We start from the raw sequence: 21762 nt of genomic DNA, 5'->3' as shown, positions 1-21762 counted from the left end.
AATAAATTAAAACAATGTTTTATGGTTTGCCGGAGTAAAATAATTCAGAGGGCCAGGATGCTAGAACATAAGGACTATTGAAAGCACTGCCCATTTCATGCGTCGCGGCAGCTAACTTTGACGCGTACAACAGCGTCAGCGTAAAACTCTTTTAAAGCGAATGTTCAAGTTATTGTCACAAAAGCCCCATAAACACCGTTGCGTTTCATGTTTTGTAAATACGAAATATAAGGATATTCGACCGAAAGAACACAGATAAATTTTAAAGAAGGATTAAATGGATAGAGTAAATAGTTCACTAACACTTTTTTAAATTCATGATTCAGGCGCAGACAAACTTTCCCAAATAATTTTCGGATAGAAACCAAATCACCTTGGTGCCGAAGCTTTTGAACCAGCCTCCAGGATCGGCTCCGTTTTTGCTCAAACGTGAAACATGAAGAGCGCGTGAACTATCTTCTTTCTACTGACTGAAGAGCTATTTTGCACTCAACGTAAGTAAGAACAGGCCCATTTGTTTAATTCATAGTGCACACGACAAAACTTTGTTTGCTGCTTAATTTGATGCATCTGACCAGTAAAAAATTGTTAAAACCAAGCACCTTGGGGAACAAGATACTGGAATTTTGCAGGGGTTGAACAGCTTATAACTTTTGTTTAGAAAACATTGACGAATTTTATAATGTTCAACCAAGTTACAAAAAATAATTGTTATTCCGTTGTACGGCTCATATATGCTTCTTCCAATTTCTTTCCAGTTAACTCGCAAGGCCTCCTGAATACCTGCATGTCACTATGGTTGCTTCAAAAGTTCACAACATTTCAACTAAAATGAGAGAAGCTCGCTGCCATCCACCCAAAGTATGGCTGACAAACTGAATGTTATGTTGACGGGCAAGATCAATGGGTGAATTCTCGATTAAAGCAGCGTCCTTCCAGGCGGGCTTTTGCTCATAATTCCAGCTATTATTGATTCATTGATTGCAACATACGTTACTTTACAAGATTTCGGTAAAACAGTCAGTAGCAAGATAGAGTTAGCGGTGTACCATAGAAGAGTGGTTATCGTTTTCCCTCGTTAAATTTCTCCAGGGGAAATGAAAAATTTACGCCATGAAAGGATATGTTCAAAAATATCCTAGCTGCTGATTGTGAGCGCAAGTATGGAGATGAAATGATAGGTCATTCATTTCAATCATGGAAAATACCACGAAAATGCGCGTTGCCTATTTGATTTCCGCAATCATGTCGTCCGCTACGGAGTTGTCCAGAAACCGAAGCATGTAAGTGCACCGACGACATGCGACGTCCCATTCTTGATTATCGGCTCTACTTCGTCGGTCATGAAACTGCATCTATGAACACATTATTCACCTGTCCCTGTGGAACGACTCCCTTCCAGTCCGTTGAACCTTTCATCTTGATTTATCATCCCGGTTTTTCGCTGAAATTTAGCTTGCCGCTTCCACAATTTCAAAAAATTAATGTTATTCTCGTCCGGCTGCATGCATCAGCACTATTTTTCCATTAAAAATATCCATCACACCTGAATTCTGTATAACAACAACGAGTCTACTTGGATATAATGTTAACCATTTGCCAACGCTTTGGAGTTTCCACATCTAGCTCAATTTTTCGCAAACCTGACTATTTACTCAACCGCTAAAGTTTACTCACGGCTAGCAACGTTTATTAAGTTTTAGTTCAAGTCAACTATCTTTATCAATAAAATGTTTTTAGTTTCAATTAGCACTTAAGGTCGGCGGAAACCAGGGAACTGCGGTTATCTCATGAGCTCAAAGACCGACGAAACCGGTGGTAGACTGTCGAAGAATTTTCGACGAACTTATGAGTATCGCATTACGTATAAACTGTACATCATACCCTATTGTCCTATTATAATTTTTCGTCCTCACAACCACGATCACCTTCCATGTAATTAGCGTGCCTTGTTGGTTTTACTTCCCGCCGTTGTGTTGTTGCTTGCCATGTTGTAACGACCCGATCATGCCTTAGTAGGCAGGTATCCTACGATGTGAAAATACCACATTACTATTAGTATTACCACACCTTCGTCTAGTTTACTACACAGGTGCACTGTACAATAGTTAATCAAATTACGGCGACAAACAACTTCTTTGCGTCGTATCTGGGAATTGATTTCATTTGGATAACAAAACGATGACACCCCTCAGTCTATCTTCAAAGTCTTTGGAAGCGGGCAAACCTCAGCCATTTTTAGAAGCACTTTTTGAGGGAAATCTTCGCTCAATCTAATAAACAGGTTCCTAGGTTATAAAGGCAAATTACGAAGTAATCAGTGTGAACGATATTTTTGGACTTTTAGGTTGAGTAACGTGGCATCTATGAACCCCTCCACGGGAGCAGAACAACTAACTAGGCGTTTGTGGGTATAGGTGGGCGTAGAATGTGAATCAATAATGACGGTAAGATGACTTCATGGCTCAGTAGACGGGGACACTTAATGATTTTGGATGCTAAACGGGCTACAACGCCTCAAGTGTTAGTAAATCTGGTGTGATGTGGATACATTTTGGTGCAATTCATGTTGAGTCTCGGAAAAAGCTCACGATTAACCAATAAAATGAATTTCGCTTTTACCAAAACATGGTCAACATGATTAAAGTCATATCTAGCGGACCGATTGGAAATCTACCTAGAAATTAACGGTGTCCATACGCAGCAGATAAACACAACTTAACAACCAAACAGGCGGAGTTTGAGATGCATATCTCCCTAGAGGGTTGAATAGGAGGCTACGACCCAGAAGCGCTTAAGTTACCAAGAATACTGTTATCAAGTTTGGTGGAATTAGTGCGCAACTTATTTGGGTGGAGAGTCAAATTTGAGTTTCTTTTCACCAGCCAGCATAGTGTGACAGGAATCAATCAAATATTCACATAATGTGATTACTGTAACGGTAAATGGCCTCACACAAATATATCATTAAGTCACCCTAATTTCACCACAGACCTGCGAAATACGATGACCGACTACAAAACGCAAGGGTGAATGTAGAGAGCTGAAGTTAGTTTTGCACTTTGCAGTACGAACTGGTGCATGTGAAAGAATAAACTCATAGGTAACTCTATTCAACCGACCTTATGACTGGCTTGTCTTGTGTGTTGTGACTTATGCAAGATAAGCTTATACGCTTGCAATCAAACAAACGTGATCTCATTTCATCCCCAAAACGTTTCATTTCTCTCCCAAAGTTAACAAATGTTTGCATGGTGATAAAACCTGAGCTTGTAACACAAAAGCCTTTTCTGGTTTTGCCTATTAATCACTTAAATTTCCTTCAGATTTCTGCATCTGGGTTATTATTTGGTGAAGTTTGCCAGACCAATTTGATATTTAAATCACCATGATTTCCTTTGTAATTTGTTTTGACGAAAATTAGTGGTCATGTAACTTGGGTAAGCGTGCCATAAAATGTCGGTCATGCAATTCAAAGCGTTATCTGAACGCGATTCCCACTAACGTGGGAATCCACCATTCATTATTAAATAAGATCGCAAAAACTGTCTTGCTGAAAATATGATTTTGGTGATTAATTGTGCATACAAAATTTTCTGTTAATTACGAAAGGTAATTATTCGTTTCCATATTCCTCAGACTGAATAATCACCCTTCCGGTGACTGCTCAAGTTTCAAGACTGAACTGTTGTATTTTAGACAAAGTTGACTCTACTTCAACCGCTTTTCTACAGACGCTTTGTTTACATTCATTTCTGGGCTTGTTGTTGAAAATTCGTCCGATACCACGCTGTCCTTCGTGTGCCATCTTGTGCTGCTAATTGCCCGAGGTTCAATCTAGCCGTGAGTCTTTATTTACTTTTCCTCGCGATTTATTAATAATTTCTTATAGAGCCACGGTCTACCTATCTGTTACTGTCTGCCCATGTCCAACTGAATATATTGTTCACTGCCCATTTACGACTGCTGAATAAACGCAGTTGAAGTTCGTAGAGATCGGTTGCCCCGCAATTATTATTGATCGTCCGTTGGTGAATCAGACTGAACGTTACCTGTCAGATAGGACACCTAGAACGTGCGTTTATGCTAATTAAACAATTTCTTGCTTTGAGATCGCAGCCTTTTTGGTCCAACTAAAAAAGCGCTGCTTAAAAACGTTTCCAGAGAAAATGACGCCGGATTCATTGCCTACACAAGCAGATTCAACGAGTAAATTTTGTAGGAGTGTATCGCAAGAACAACGCCTTGTCTCAAGGGAGGATGAGTAAAGCAAGCCACATACAAACCACATGTCCGGTAAACAGATCCACGCAGCATCTAAGTTTGCGCGCGTTGAGCTTTTTTGCACAGAAATAATTTAATGCGTGACAACTTTGTTTCTTGAGCACAAGTTTATTTGCTTTGATTGGCGTACAAACATGAAAGTAAAGTAGTCATCAAAGAAAGCCACGTTCATATTGATTTTAATGAATTGTGGGGACGATGGTTGGCCAGCGATCATTGTGGAAATTCCAAGTAATAACTTTGGCAACTCAAAATGCTTGTCATCGGCCCCATAGTCACTGCTACGTCCTAAATTTATGTCTCAGCGACGGCTTTGTGCATACCTGGTTAACTGGCTGCCAAGCGTTGTATTGGTTCACAATTAAGGGTTTTAGCTACTGCTTGAACAAAAAAATGTGTCCATAAACCTTTGACGAATTGGCTTCTTCATGCTTAAATTGGATCACATTATTTATCAGCAAATCCTGGTTTAATGCCTTTTTGCCATGTCTTTTTGTCCCATCTTATAAGCAGAAGAGTATTCCACGTGTTTTACAGCATTTTAGCTTGAAAAACGGGACCAACTGACAAGCAATGTGTAATATTTTGCAAGAGAGCGCGCGATATTTTGTTGGTTCCCATGACTTTCAATCGGAAGCCGAGATTTTTGCTGAAAACTGAACGCAGACAAATGGTTGTTCGTCTTGTTTCAAAAGTTTCCACCGGACATTCAACATCCGCTGCAAATGGAGGAAAAACATGTGGGGCGTCAGCGGAAGTACGTGCAGAATAAAATATTGATTATACATGTAACAGCCTTACAGCTGCTCAACGATAACAATACCAGCTCAAAAGATAGAGGTCGTCTCCTTGCCTGGATCATTTTGCTGTGTCGAACAAGGCCGGACTGTTGCTAACGGTGTGTTCAGTTGCATAAAAATTCGCAATGTAAATTCTTCTTCCTAAGTTGGAAAGTAGTCTATATTTCAAAAACTCAACGTTGGTGACTGGACAAAATGCAGAACCCGACAAATAACCGGATGATGAACGTTTTGCTACTTACCTTAGGGAGGCTATGAGATATCGCACTTGTGTGGCTGTATTTGTATGTCCCACCTGGTCTAATTGGAGAAGGTGGATCCAGATGCTGGTACTTTGCCGATCCGCGCATCCGGAAAGTTTTGATTACATCACCATACACTACCTGTATAAGTGCATCTTCACTCTGTATGTGTGCACCTAACAAGAGAACAGTTGTTTTAAATAGCAAAATTGTCATATGCCTTCTTAAATATAGGGTGACTGAATTTCAAGCAGTAATCTTGATCACATTAAATCCGCGTCAATGGTTGTAGAAGTTTACAGACAAGATACTGAAGGAGACACACAAATCCAGTTGAGGTAGGTAACATAAATCGCTGAATATCGGCAAACCATGTCTTGGTACTCAGCAATAAATTCTAGTTAATTGTGATACTTGGAAATCTGATAAACCAAGCACTGACCATCAGAAGCTAGACGCCTCTATGTCTGTTGTCCAATTTTAATTCATTGGACGTTATTGAGTTAGGCATCAGCTCATCTAATTTACAGTCCAGTGATCTTCAATATATGTTCAAGTTTGAGAGAAGAATAGGACCAGATAACACTTGCTACTTTTAATCCGCTGTTCAAACATAACAGATTACTTGACTTATTTTGCTTCAAACTGAAAATCACAAGTGATAAGGACGGGAAACGAAATAATCTGGGATCTGAGCTGAAAATAACTTACTTGCTATAAATGTTATTTCTATTGTATATGGCTTCCCCTGAATCAGAACACAGGGCAGGATATTGCATGGCGTAATACTCACCGAGACTACAAACGAGTCACTCGAACCTGAGTAATAGAACAAGTGCAATAACGGATTCGTGAATTATGCATGAATATGTATGTATGTTCCAAAGCCACATTGGGTTTCTCCTTTTTACCTACGATCATACAGCAGCAGAGAAGATCTGATGTTAACTATTACATGACTTTTTTGGGTACGTCTGTCCCACTAGTTTTGATTATATTGGATAAGCAAAGGATACTTGTTAGGGTAGTGTCACACTTCATTTTATTGTGACGAGTTAATTAACAACAAGGCAAAGTGTAATAAATAAGCATGTACGTGTCATCTATTTGGTGTATATACACCCCTTTATAAAAATCCCTAATAACGGCGCCTAAGATTCTTCAGGTGTTATCCTGTCTGACAAATCGACCACAGAAGGAATTATGTACCAATCACTAAAGTATAGATCTACTGCATCTAATGGAACACGTTGCTGACAATTTGAGCCGGCCATACTGAATTACATTCCGCTTAGAATAAAATAATATTTCCGGCTAATGGCTAAAGCGCGCATGTCTAGCGAAGAAAAAACCTCCCACAATACTACACATAACTTGGAAAAGTATCCACAACTAACCACAATCTTCGTAGTTGATAATCCTTGCAAGACAAATTGTGGGACTGAATAGTGCGTACACCAAAAGGCCAAAAATGCGCATTTTTGTGTCCCATAAATCGCGCTCGCTTTTGAAATGCGCGTCCGGTACCCTTATGGAGGGTCGTTGGACTTGTACACTCATTTATCTGGGTTAGTTCAAGGTTACTTTATCGCTCACTCGACATGTATTGTAACATAAGCCAAGCTTGTTTTATGCAAATTCGTTTTCTCTGTCAGAGGTGTTTATCTAGGTTCCGCAAAAGATTTTGAATATCAAAGTGAACTAGCTAAAGCTCATAAGAGTAGCTGTTTCCATGTGCATTGGCACACTGTAAACGGAACGATTAATGTAATGGCAATCGTGAAAATAAACGGGTTTAAATAAACCTAAACCTCCGAAGACATTATAATTAAGAAATCCAGTGTCTTTATTTTATTTTGTATGATAAGATTTGTGCCCTGTTGTGCGGCACAATGTTTCCCTTTCCTAAATTCTTATAACGATATAGTGCGAAAATTACTTCAGAGTATTTATTTGCAGTTTCAATCAATCGTCTATGATGCACTTTGTGGGACTTGCACTGATGAAACATTTTGCCCTGCTTTGTAAGCCCCAGTTACACCGAAACAACTCCGCGCGAGAAAGAAACGAAAAAATGGGTCTGTGGTGCTTGAGGAACATGGCAGCTACAGGTACCTGAGAAGTTCTGCACTGGTTGCAAATATTCATCGCCGGAATGCCAAGGGTTTGCTCAAGATCGACTTATTTGAAAAACTTCATTTGTATATTATTGATTCTTGTGTATGACAAACTGAAAGAGATAACACAAGTTTTCAGGAAGAAAAATACAATGGCCTTTCTACTCATTTGAGTTCTTTAGCCTTTCAAATAACAATAAAAGTGAATGAAACGCCAACATATTTTACTCAGTCTCTGGGTGCACAAAACGTGGTGTGCCTAGCTAAGCGAAATTTTTTTACACATGAATCATCGCGATAAGGAAAGGCGGGAATCGATTGTACGCAGAGACGACAATTAGCATGATCGTCAAGAACGGGGTAAATTCAGTGGTTTCATTTGCACTCGCGTGAGTGCGCGCAGGATTAAATTATGCACACGTTCACGGACCGCTGTTTGCCAGACAGTTGTGTTTAATGCGATACGTTATTTGGCTCAAACGTTATCCATCTCATCGGCCTTCAAGATACACGGAAACACACGAACATATCCTCATGTTAAGTCTAACTCTGCTGGCTAAACTAGATTGATCTCACTGTCGTTTTACATAGTGTAAGATCTGTTTTGCTCTCCTTATCAGCCGGAGTCTAGTTAGCCACAAAATGGGAGTAGATAACTGGGGCATCATCGCGTGATTTCGGTGAAACTGATGCTGTGTCCACGCTTCATCATTATAATAAAAAGGGCGAGTCACTAGACACTAAACTTCCATCCTCCATAGAGATCACCCAATTTCCCATTGCAATGTGTTTCCTTTGAAAGCTATGGAAGTCTGGAAGTTTGAATTTGCCTGAAGATCGAAGTTTATGAAGCACGACAATACATATAATTATAAAGTTCTTGGAATAACATTATCACTTAGAAGCCCAGAAATTCAGGGGTGGCACAGTTGTAAAAAATCAATTTAAATCCATTCCGTAGAGGTTCTGGTTTGGGTTTCTTGGCTCTTACAACAAGATAAATTCAACGCTCAGTATGCAGCCAGACAAGCGTCAACACTAATTTCAACATCTCTCTTCAATAAAACATTTTCTTGTGGTGAGTTAAAGTCGGACAAGATTGGTAGGATAAATTTTTTTACCGAACACTTTCAATTTTCGGTATCATTTTCCACACGATTTTTGTCTGTGATTAAAAGGATTTTGGAAATGTTCCCTAAAATCTATGATCATTCTTGGTGAGAACCTAGACACAATCGATTCTCCAGATCTTTGGTAAAATTTCTAGTCCTAATGCTTTGTGAAAAAACCGCATGGATTTTTCTGCTTTGTGTTTCAATTTTTTTTCAGATCCCAAACTTTTGCTATCCACCTTGGCACCAGTGTGGAAATGAAGTAATTCTTAGTGAATCAAGTTCAATACAACTATAAAATCAAACATTACAAGAATGTATACTTCAACCTGATCAAAAACATTTTGTAGAAAATCACGTGAATGAAAAGCTTCCATTTACCTGTATGGGAACCTTAGTGGAGCGGACAAGGCATCCGTGAGCCCCTTAAAAACAATTTCGCTGTTGAAGGGTTGCCACGTTGATGTCTATATTTGCCCACTTTCCGATGGGTGTGATAATTTTTATTTCTGCAGTCTTTGCAATTATGCACCTTTTGTGACAGTATAGAGCCGAAATGTAGTAACTGTCGGTTTGTTGAACGATACTTGGGTACATATGTGGTCATTATTTCAAAACCTTCATTTAAATTGCGATTTCAACTTGGTAAGTAATCGCTTAATCAATGGTGTCAACAATACCCTGGAAGATCACTACCCAGTCGAGGATAACTGCCAACTCAGATTATCTAGAGCAAGTTTCTATCACTGCTCAATTGATTCACTTGAACGCGGCTTGCTGATAAGCTGTTCAGTTGTTACTGAAAACGTCCTTGGTTGATTTGCTTTTTACCATCGTCGCTATAAACTCTCTGGACTTTGTCCACCATAATTCAGTACTTTCAATACTGACCGCACACCTGCTGAATGAGTTTTTGTGTAATCAGAAAGAGCCCAACCTCAGCTGTCGCAATTTTTCCAGAAAATTAACGTGAGGTATAATTTTTATAAAAGCAACCGCGTGGAACCTATATTAATGCACCAGTATGGGAAAATTAAACCAGTGCTTTTCCTGGAAAATTACCAACTTTATAGCGATTTTTTTATGCATGCTGATTGATAAAATTAGTCTACGGAGATAGTGAGCCACCAAGCTTCAGCAAAAGAAAGACCCAACTATTGAACATTGCAGTCCTCCCTAAAACCTCAAAACCACAGACACGAATTCGTCCCGTTTACTGCTGCTGACGGTTTTTATTTTGTGTAAAGTCTACTGTTATAGATGATGCAAGAGCGTTTTATTCAAAACCCCGTACGTTAGTTCAAAGAGCACCTTAATGGGCGAATGCATCGACAAGGTCACCTCCATTGGTGATGAAACCTTTACAATTCAACTGCCAAGCTCTGCGAACAGACCAACAACAAAACAGGTCACCGGAGCATCCTACACTCCACAACATTGCTGAATGAAAGTGATCTTTGCAAACTGTCTCCGAGGTTTATTCACTTCGTTAATTGCATCCCCAGAAAGGATGTTACGCGCCCGAAACTTCTGTTCAAACTGTGTACATTTGAGGTGCAAAGTTTGAATAATCACATTTCACCTAAATGTTATAAACTATCAGGGCATCAGAACTGTTGCCAAGATCCCTGTACGTTCATACCGAAAACGTTTTCTGTGCCAGATAGAGTACTTGGTGGCCTGGTTCAGCGTTACTACTCCTTTTGTGAGCTTCGATTCTCAAGGAAGAGCAGCTGTGGGCCAAGCAACCCGCAAAATCTAGCTGTCATTTGATTACTCTATTCTGATGAAAATCTAACCGGCCAACTGTAATGTGAGAAGCAAAACACAGCAGCTTCGTGACCCGTTTTGCATCTCCCAGATTTGTAACTTGCAAATACTCCCCAATACCAGACTTCGGCGTAAAACGGGTCTCATCAAACATTATGAACAGCCTAACCACAAATATCCAGGACGTCTCGCCGCAAATGTTGTAGACTATATCGCCGAATTATGCACGCAAACCTGGCTAAACAATGTAGCAAAACAGTCACACAGTATAATTCCAAAAACTGTACACAGCTTTCTACTCATCGATTTGTACGCACAACATATTTGGGAATTTATTCATTCTTGACCCTTCATAGTTACTGGATGGCTGCTGTATCCATCAACATTGATTCATCAAGGCAGCGAATCATCACATTTTGCTACATAATTCACTGGTGTCATCTGATTTAAATGGAAATAAGACAGTTCAACATATTTATTCCGGTCAAGGGTACCCTATAATATCAGAGTGTTTACAGGTTTACAATTCTAAGTGTCAGCTGTATGATAGCGTGCTAAGTATGTTGCACATGTGGTTTCACCCAGGCTGATTAGTGAATGACAACTTTTTTCAACGAATATGCCGAGACTAACTAGACACTTAGGTGAGCAAAACAGAAAGGCTCATCAAATCTAGATGACAGAAGTATGAATCAGTTGTTTGTTTTTGCTCCCAGCGTAATCACACTGGCAATTATGAACAGTTTAAAACCCTCTCGGTTATGTTATCTCTACAATTGCCGGACAAGAATTGGTGATGAATGAACCTCCTAACGGGGCAGCGAATGGCGGAACTACTAATGTTGGAACCAGACGTTATTAACCAGCTATTGTCGTCCCTTTTACGGCACGCGACGTTTTAAGTATGTTTACCTAAAACCTACAACGAGCCTACAAACCAGTGTGCACAAACTGCCCTGTGGTTGTGAGTAGACGTCTCCAATAAGAAGATAAATTTTGATTCAGCGGTTTCTTTCATAAATGGTCTTATTTTTAAAACCACCAAAATTTCTAGCTCGGAGATCAAGATTAGCGCCTTTGTCATTTGTGCCGGACAGCCACAGTTTGCGATTTGGCCGGCTTCATAATTTGGGTTCAAGGCCCGAGTAGCAACCCGCACGCTCACTTTCACTTGACATCTGATAATTCGCGGACCTGGTTTGTGTTTAGAACCGGCGAAAGACATTTCCGAGTTTAAGCACCTGTTTGGTAGCTCTGTGCTTCAGTGAGCCTGGTGATGGCGTGCAAAACGCAAAGTCCCAAGCTCTCGTCCAAATATGCATTCACAACTCTTGATGAAACATTTGGAAGGGACTCTAGGAGACGATCCTAGTCAGTTCGTCCTGATCTGTTTGTCTTTTAGTCGCCGAGCTTACGCGACCATGAAAAACGTAGGGAAAAGCGATTCCGTACGGGCGCGTAAACGAAATCTACAAATGAGTTCCAAAACCACCGGTATTCACTTGTTGATCTACTCCGTCTGAAACTGATAGAAATGTGATCGATTTGAGTTTGTGGAGGACATCATGTGGCCAGAGGACTTCTGCTGTTTCGGAAGTTGGTACTGCAGAAAAACTGCCTGCAGTCAGCACACAACTGAAGCAATCGTTCGTCATTTTCGTCTAATCAATGTCGACCTCATAATTGATTCTTAGAAACGCTAAGGCTACCCAATCGTGCATTCAACTCTCCGGCGAGCACCACGATATCCAAGCTTTCAGCTTGCCTCAAAAAGGCATCCATATCGTCATAGAACCTGCCCTTGATGGTGCCGGAGCCACAGTCAGTTTGAGCGTAGGCAACATGATAAGCCAAATTCGATCAACCTTCCGCTTGTGGAGCTCATTTAGAAACGTAGTCAGACGAACCGCTCAGGGGCGAGTATCAACATGTATCCAGTCAAGCAAGGATGCTTCCGCCCGGTGACTCAGAACAACACCAGCCCATTCACATCTCGCCGGAGCAGCTTCTGGATCACCAGAGGTGCGCAGCCGTGGGGTCTGATGAGTCGGTTAGCTCAATCACTGTGCTTGCATCTTCAGTTCTTGTTTGTAAAATACAGCAAACATCAATGCCAGGCGAGTACAGTATGGGAACAAGAGCAGTTTGTTGTCCCGCCTGCCTTAGAGTGCGCAAAACGAAGGCCCCAAGTTGGACTGGGTGTCAAGTCTTGAATACTGATTTGCAGACACTTGAAAATTTTGGCACCATAAAACGAACATGTTTTGCAATCAATACCGATGCAAGATGAATGGAGTCACTAGTCCCAGGTGCTTGGTCGACAGAAGGGATAATTAGTAAATAAGAGGGGAAGGGGGAGGTGAAATTATGTGAAAGAAAAAGAAGGGAGGTTCCTGAAGTGGCCTGTTTTCGCTTACCCGCCCTTTTTAATGCAGCAAGTAAGGCACCCAGGCTGATGTCAAGACGCCACGGTAAATGTGACACGAGTTTATTTGTATGCGTGCAATTCATGTTTGAACGTAGGCTGCGATACTCTCAGGGCACGCATGCCTAGACAAGAGGGCGATCATGGTCCTCAGCCGGAGCATTTGACTCAAAGACCTAAGCATAAGGGAGCAGTGTTTGGCAGTAATAAATACGAATGTTTTACCGTTTCTACGAAACAAGTCGCCAAGTGTTCCAATCCCCAACCTGGAAGACCGAGAGACTGTGTTCGTCCTACCTCTAACCACTGAGTGCCGCGGGGATATCCCCAGTAGCTCAGTGGCCCTTTGAGGCGCACAAACCGTCAGAGTACAGTGAGGTCCAATCACTACGTGACGGAATCTTGCCGATTGTCAGTCGAAGACTATAGTAAAGTAACGCAAATGCAACAAAATTCTAATTTCCCAAATAAAAATATGCTCAATTTGCGTGTTTAAATTTCTGTGCGGTAAAATTTGACCAATCATTTGGCCAAGCAATGTGTATTTTCCATTGCACACAGGCTTGCAAGTTGAACACTATAAGGGAGAAACAGTAGGCAGCTTGATAATCTGCCTACTAATAATGAACTCTTTCTAAACAATGGTTTACATCCCCGGAGGGTGAAAAAGGAGTCCGGAAAAATTTGAGGACACTTCAGCAAACAACTCAAATGACAAGCGTGCTCGAGCAATCATAGGGTGACAGCGATGCCACAAGGTAAATATTTAAAAAGGGGACAAAAACGAGATAGCGACTTTCTGTATGATTAGCCATTTTTTGGCTTCTGCAATGCAAAATTGACACGACAGTGTATACTCTTCAACAATCCTAGTGGGCACACAAATAAAAGTAATGAATGGGTGATCTGAAATGAGGAAAAACTGGACGATACATCTGATGAAACTAGAATGTGAAATTCCTGACGGTTAAGCCGTTTCAAAAACAAACCAAACAAAAATCAAACAAAAATTACACAAGCAAATTATGGTAACAGAAACGATAATATCAATGCTTTCGCCGAGCGGGTTAGTGGCATTACGTCACCCATGATCAAAATGATACATTTAGAATAAAGTCCTGACTGAGGAGATTTGTGAGCATTCGATATTAGGTAGAAACGATGTCACAAAAACAACGCAGAAACCGCCAAGCCTAAGCTAGTGAAACGCGGTAGACAATAAGGGCATGGAAAATCAGTTGTTAACTCATGAAGAGCGTATTACGCTGAAGCAAGACCAGACTGCTATAATTCGAAGATGGCGGGTAACAAGACAACACTAAGTTATACTGGCTGGCATGTGGTACGAAGAGCGATTTGCTGAAACACCATTGGGGCAGTAATGCGCATAAATGGTGTAATCATAGAATGCGTTGGAATCTGAGAATCACGCTGTAAAGTGAAACCGTTTGGACACGCCGGAGTAGCTGTTGTAATAAAGGACTGCGAGGCATATTTCAACAGGGACACTCGGCAACGGAAGAAAACCTATCATCCATATCCGCTACTTTCCATGGATCAAGAAAGTAGGCACGAGCTATTTACGAGCACACTGATCACGTCTCCACCAGTATTGATTGTTGCGACGGTTGCAGTTTAGGCGCCAGTCTTTGGGAGCCAATCTATGCTCACATGTTCCAATATGGACTAAATTACTCATGAAGGACTGGTACAATTACTGTTATTGTTTTGAAGCTCGGTGCCCTCAGAAATGCACGTGGCATTGTCACATAGGCTAATCTACTTCCATTATCTGTTAATTTTTCGGTAGACTCATTTGGAAGTACACTTCGGTGCCCTAATGCTGCTATTTGCTGCACATTCGGATTTCTGGGTGAATGAGCTGAAATTATCACAAGGGGTGAGGGAGAAATAGGGTCCTTGAGAAATTGCACAACTTCGAAGGCTATGACAAACTACGGTAAATTTCTACTTTATCTACTTTCAACGGAGTCAGTAGCGACACAAAAAATGTGACCTAACTTGGCAAATGAGAGCTTTGAAACGATGTGTAGTATTTTACACCATTTGCCAAGCAGCAGATGGTCAAAACTATACTGATTATTATATTATTATTTTCTTTCCTGTCAGTAATACTAAGCCAGACGTTGAACTACAAACTTTGCGTGCGCGGTGAATCAAGTCAATTTATTTCAATATAAATGCTGAATGAGCTGAATGAGCAAACACTGAGAACCCGCCAGTTTATATAAATTCAGCTTTGTTATGCTATTATGGCGTCACATATCTTCTGAACAGAAGGGCAGAATTTTTTGAATGTTTGACCCGAGTGATCAGAGAATATCTTTCCTTATAATCATCGCCTAAAACTGCAACCAATAAATACGTATCAACCAGGAGAACCACTTCCGCAATTCTAGTAAAAAAGCATTGTTTTGAGTGCAAAGCGATTCGCGAATAATACGAAAACCATGCATCTTGAATGTGAATGGTCATGTTGATTTGTTCTGATTTTTATCCATTGTACGTCATTCATTTTAAACAACCCTATTTCTTATCACTGAAACTTTGGAATGTCAACCAAGGTATGAAACAAATAACTTCTCACTGTTAAGTACCCAAATTTGCTCAAAATCGTGTCAAGAATTGGATACTTTAGCTGGCTAGAAGGAAGCAGTGTTCTCAATATATATTGCTAATTCAAATTGACACATAGGTTTGTAAGCGAGGCAAAATATTTTCAAGAGGCAAATTAGTTTGTCTAATATCGGCTAAAATCCAGAGACAATCTTTGAAAAGCTCAGTTTGAGAAACAACAACAACTGGATTATTGGACGAACTGAGTGAAATAATGCGGTGTGTTGCGCAACACTAGCTCAACCACAGAAGTTGAAGACCACTTGTGTGGTGCCACAATTGCAGGAGATTGTTCGGTGAGCTCAAAATATAGAAAGCAAATAAGAAAATAGCAGACGCGGTCGGCGCTCCTAGAATTTGTATACCTACTAATGGATGAATAAAAATAATAAAGAACAACTCCATCGCGACCAATCAGCTGGGCAGGTGCGTCAGAGATTTATTGTTTTGGTATTCGAGAAGAATAGCAGTTTCCCTGCTTAACGATTGGTTTAGTCTATGGAATAAGTTTAGCTAGCTATAAATCATTTTGAGGGTACGGATGCTAGTCAGTTTTTGGTGTGTCTCCCCTTATATCAGGAAGGTCAGCTTCCTGAAAGCAACCGCTGAATGCCCGGAATCTACGGAGACTTTCAGCTCCGCTGGGTGTTGACCAGACAGACCACGCCGCCTGAATATGCAGCGCGTCACAGCCTTGCATCAAACCCAGACAGCGCGAGTCAGCGTTGATCAAGGACAGACAACTCCTCCGCAATATGCAGCAAGTAGCTACCTCGTACTAAAGCCAAACCGCGTGCGTCAGCATTGGACTATGTTCAGACAGTGTCCTTCCAATAAAAAGCTTGAGGCCGTTGTAATTTTCGCACTTGCACGCCCTCGCGCTCTTGCAACCACTTTTTTGGAATATACCTATTGTGTTCCCTTCCGTGAGCCTTTTTCTCTCCGACACTAGGCACTGGAGCGGGTCAGCAGCAAATACCACAGACCGACGAATCAGCAGATGTGACACCTTATATACATGCCACATGGTTTGGCCGCATGACACGATTCTATTTGCCGCAGCGAAGAAACCGAGTTTGCTGCATTCTGGCAAAACATGTGGCAGTCACCTTGAAACCATAAAGTTTACTAAAACCAAGTTTGCGTTTGTACACGAAACTTGATCGTTTATAGCGTGAAAACTCATAGAAAGTCTTTGGATTAGAGTGCGACGTCATACTCTCTGCTACAAATGGTTCGTGTTGCTCTTTTTTTTCAAGTCTCCAAGACAGCTTATACTAATATAAACCTTGCTTACCGTAGCAATTCCATCGAAATCAAGTTATCGGAAGCCTTTTTCGTTTGAACTGTTGCAGACGGCAGGACATCGGTCGGAGCTATGTAAATCCTACTTTACATAAATCACAACAAAATATACAGCTACGATGATAGCACCAGTCCCACGGCATGTTATTTAGAGGGTGTTTATATGGAAACCACATGAATTATCTACAGAATGGTCAATCACCTTGATTACATCGGTGTTCTGTAACCTCAAATCACTTGCCCTGAAGAAATTCATTTCAATACAAAATTCGTAATCATTTTTAGAACGAAGCACATCACCAACTACGTTACGGCCACTAGATATTTATTCTACACTTTAATGGTTACAGATACTTGATTTCTGCAGCCAGGACAAATTATTGAGATATTTTCTGGCTGATCCGATTTGCGAAACGCACGGACACTTCCTTTTTGATTTGTGGTGTTTTCCTCTGCGTTAGATAACTAGTGACCAAAAAGGTTGGCGTTGATAAATGCGGTCCCTGAGATCCAGGGTTGCCGCCTGGATTTTTTATTTCAAAAATTCTAAAATGCCTGACAGCACTAAAATCGATAAAGCGAATAAATCTGAAAACTATGACTTCCAGAGAGCATGATTAGGTTCAATCGTAAATCTGAAACGGGAATGAATGGATATTTAAATGCTGGGCCGCGCAGAGGTCTGTTAGATGCTTGACTACGAAATCTAAGACTACGGAAAAGTCAAAAAGTCCTCCGATCGCCAGCCACTGCGGTGGTCTCTCCAGTATTCTTTTGGAAAGTGCATTTAGACATGATTAAATTCTGCCCGTCAACCTTCACACGTGCACATGTAAACCAAAGGTTTAAATTAATTGCAATAAATACGCAGTTCATCTACACCAGGATTTATTCTTCAACACCGCAAAAATAGGCATGGGTAAAGAAAATCTGCTGCAGGTGCCGGTAATTTTGTTTGGCCCCATTTAAACTGAAGGTAGTGCCACATCTGGCTTTTGGCACATTTGTTTCAACTGAGTGGATCACTGGACAAGGACTATACAAAAAGACGCCAGGTGGGACCCCTGATTTAGTTTTTGTCTAGCAAAAGTGATTATGGTTAAACATAACTAAACATGAAATAATTATTCCACAATCGTCCGCATTTACCGCAAAACATTTGAGTGTGTGCACTCTCACCGGTTCATAATTCTCTAAAATATCTTTCTGAAAGATATCCACACTTCCCAGTTGACTGCTGGTCACGTGACTACTCTGCTCAGATCAGGGTTTGAACACATACCAAACAAACAAGAACTCGTTTTCAGGATTTCGTCTGATACTGTGGGTTACAAATTATATTAATACCATCGGTTTATTGAACATCTTTTGATTATTTAAAAATCATGATCTCAGAAAAAGGCTAGCGACAGCGTCCTCGTTTGAAAGAACCTTCCCTTTTTGGCAAAACTATCCTGGTAATTGATTGAATTTGTAGTGTATGCGTAGGGTGTCTTATAAGGGTTTCAAAGTTGTTGAGTTAAAGCTAACAGCATCAGGCGCATAGGCGAAAAACAAGTTTCCATTGCGTTATATTGGGGCGCTTTTTTTCATATTGACAATTTGTCTTACATATGGCCGAAAGGGGTTTGTTTTTCTGCATCGCCTATGAAATTTCCAAAAGCTTCAACTAACAGAAAACTTTAGGTCGATCTAACTCAGGCATCTGCACACTCTCCTCTGGCGCACCACAGCCAGTCTTCTAGAAAATTAGGATACTTCTTCCGGGGTTCCTGGTCTCAGGCAGGTGAAGTTTCCATATGGATTAGGCGTCAAATTTCCTGCAGATTTAAACACTGATGAAAGCAACAACACATCTAGATTAAAACAAAAACAAAAAGGTGGCATTTAGAGCTCTCTGCCTGCCGTCTATTTCTGCGCAGCCTAGAAACTTTTATAAATTTTAACGCCCTTTCAACTATTTGTGCACAAACCGAACCAGCATTGCATGCCTAGCATACCGCACGTTCTAGGGCGATTTCTGAATTGTTTGAAAAGGAAATAAAACGCGATGACCATTAATATTACTTAGATCAGGTAAAGGTGTAATAACAAATGGCATATAAACTGCTCCCACATTTGAAAATGGGCCGGGACGCAGGAATCTGTTGAAAATGCTTGTCAGACTCACGTTCCTGAGTATTCACACCCTCGAATCTTTTAGTCAGTGAGCAAGGTGCATTGAAGAGAGAACTTCTAGCCGCTGTCAAAAGACCAGACAGTAAGATCAAAAGTAAATACGTCATTTTTCTGACAGTAATTTGCTGACGTAGCAGATTACCACCTGATCACGCACCCTCCAAATAATGTCTTAGTGTGCTTAAACTCTTTAGGATTGTAGGTGAGTTAGGCTCGTCTTTTTGGGCACGCATTTTGAATACATGATCTCCACCATTGTGCTGTAATAAGACCGGGTGACTGACAGTAATCTGTTGCTAACAGCAGGATTCATACAACGCACAAGATGAAAAACAGGGAGAAAGAAAAAGAAAAAAGGCATAGCAACAGAGCAAGGGTGGACAAAACAGCTTGTGATGGAGAACTGAAGAAACCGCGATTCAAAGAAATATTTTTTTAAGCCGAACATAAACGACGTTCCCCGTCTGCTTCCAACAATTTACGTAATTTATCAATGTTGATATACAACACCTGAAACACAAGGCAGTTCACTGTTCTGTGCAGTTTATTATGGAATAACGAACGTCTAACAACGGTACAGCGATTTCAATAGCTTTCAAACGTCACATTCCACTAAGAAGCGAGCTGTCATGCCTGAAACTGAAACCGTTTGTTACACTTAGCCCGTTTTTTCAGTTATGTGCTTGTAAAATTTACTGTGTAGATGGAAATATAAGGAGATTTATGAAGGTGTTTTTTATAGGCGACATGTTTAATCGAACCGATACCAGATGCAGCATTAAAACCAGTTAATATCTAGCAGCGTTATGAACTCTGAATGCGGGTTTGTCAAAACATTTGCCGGACAAGTGACCAGGTAAACATAACTTACCCTAGACAAAAAGTTGCTGGTTAATTTTTCTGTTCGCAGGGGTTGTATCGCATTTATGTGTAGAAACCGGACGACATGAAAGAATTTTCTCTGCTGTCGTATATTCGCACACTAGCATTATTCCGCATAATAATATCTGCGGAGTGCACAAATCAAGTGGAGCTTACCTCTGGAGGAAATTTCGTTGTATCCCCTTTCCTAATCCACATGATTACTTCCGGCGAGTAGACTTCCACAGAACCAAGGTCATTCTGAGGCTAGAGTGTACACACAAAAGTTGCAAAACCTTTCGCAATTGGACGATTCATTATGGTCGAATACCGCACTTTGCACACGGTTGGGATACCTGCTGGACATGAGCGATTCTTCCTAAAACAAGCTGCTCATGATAAACTTTTGAAGCATTTTCGTCAAATAACTACCTACAGGTGGGCTTGGTTCAATTATTTATGTGTGCATGGTTTGAAAGATGATTCAATTAACTAAACACTGTTTATCCAGCTGAACTGATCTCCCTGTCTTTCTGGTGCCTTCATCCAAGGAGCTGCCATGCCGTGGGTAGTGATCATTTTCTTCAGTTATCAGCTTTCCACACTGACATCAAAATTTCTGGTCTCTGAATAAACCTTCATGATTGCCACCATGTCTTTGAGGACCGGAAACCCTCGGAAAGAGATCACCGCCTGTTACATTTTGATCGTAGTTTTGGGAAAGTATATTGATATCAAGTTGCATTTGTGTAAGGTAACAAGTGAACCCTAGAACCTTCTACAAACAGATCCAGCAACAGCGTTATAAGAATTCTCCACGACCGTCTAGGGCTACTTTGACCCTTTAGGTTGATTAGGCTTTCCAGGATCTGGATTCCAAGTAATGACTTCTTCGTCAGAACGAGTTCCTCGACCCACAATTACCGAAATTGTTTAGCCTTGAAAAATGTTATATTGCTGTTTTTGTCTTAGTAATATACAAGAGTACAATTTCCAAAGTTTGCTGTGGCAGAAATAAGTTCATTTTAATGAACTAAAATTATGGTTGGTCTGTTAACCCAGTGAAATAAAGGAATAATTGTGTGCGAAATTCTCATGACCCATGTAGGTTAGTCAAAAATTTGCCAAACATTTACCGCCCACACAACATAGATTGTGTGGGCAAGGGCATAAATAATGAACCCTGCTTATCACAATCTTGTTCAATTTCCAGAGGCTGAACTGGAGGAAATTAATGACATGCGTGATGCACTGCCAAATTTGGCAACGTGTGAATTTCATTAAAATTAGCATTTTCGTGGATTTTTGGGCGCACAAGTTTGACGGTTCAGATTGAGCAAATTGGCTCATGTCTCCAGTACCTGACCTTGTACGCAAACTGGGTAAACGGTTCAATATAAAATCACACGGAGCTGCCTGATCCAAACGATTGTTCTATGACTTATTGAATATGCAGCTATTGGACTTGATGACATGGGAACTTGTGGTATTTACCTCCTCTGCAGCAGACGCCATAAGATACACGGATTGTGGTACGTAATTAATTCGTCTTCTGCCAGGAAATTCTGCCTCTTTTTCTTGCCTAACCTATTCTTGGGCGATTAGTTTATTCGACTTCCCCATACTCATGCTACTTGTTTACAGTAACTGCAAAGATAACCCGCCGATTTTAAAAACAATTTACCAATGACAAGGGATAACCACAGACTTGGAAACTAAAAATGATTCGCTTTACTTATCAGTTACGTTGACGTAACAAATATACAAGTGGTAAGTAGTTGCACGTTGTGTGAAACCAATGGCATCCTATTCTCACTCATCAATCTGTGTTCGCGAATGCTTGGGTATTGCGTTTTTTTCCTTGAGTAGAGAGATTAATGTCTTACGCAACCTAGTGCATTCAAAGCAAAGTTCCCTAATACATAACAAATAATTCTAGAAATTCATTTAATCTACATAACTGACTGCATCACATGGACTCAATAAACATGGCTATTAGTTTTCCGCTTTTGTAGGTTCAGCGGAGGCATT

General features: G+C 40.6%; 1 protein-coding gene across 1 annotated transcript in view; it reads right to left on the bottom strand.

The window, feature by feature from the left end:
* T265_06366 (hypothetical protein) overlaps window positions 1–21762 on the bottom strand; it is a gene marked incomplete at both ends in the record, with an annotated part of 54101 nt that overhangs the window by 21679 nt on the left and 10660 nt on the right. The window contains 2 exons of the mRNA XM_009171607.1: window positions 5327–5488; window positions 19909–19998. Coding sequence (XP_009169871.1) covers window positions 5327–5488; window positions 19909–19998 — 252 coding nt within the window. The remainder of the gene's footprint in view (window positions 1–5326; window positions 5489–19908; window positions 19999–21762) is intronic.

Source organism: Opisthorchis viverrini (genome assembly GCF_000715545.1).
Source record: "Opisthorchis viverrini unplaced genomic scaffold opera_v5_126, whole genome shotgun sequence".
Lineage (NCBI taxonomy): Eukaryota > Metazoa > Platyhelminthes > Trematoda > Opisthorchiida > Opisthorchiidae > Opisthorchis > Opisthorchis viverrini.
Note: the sequence above shows the minus strand (reverse complement) of the source record. Positions and strands in the feature narration are given on the sequence as shown.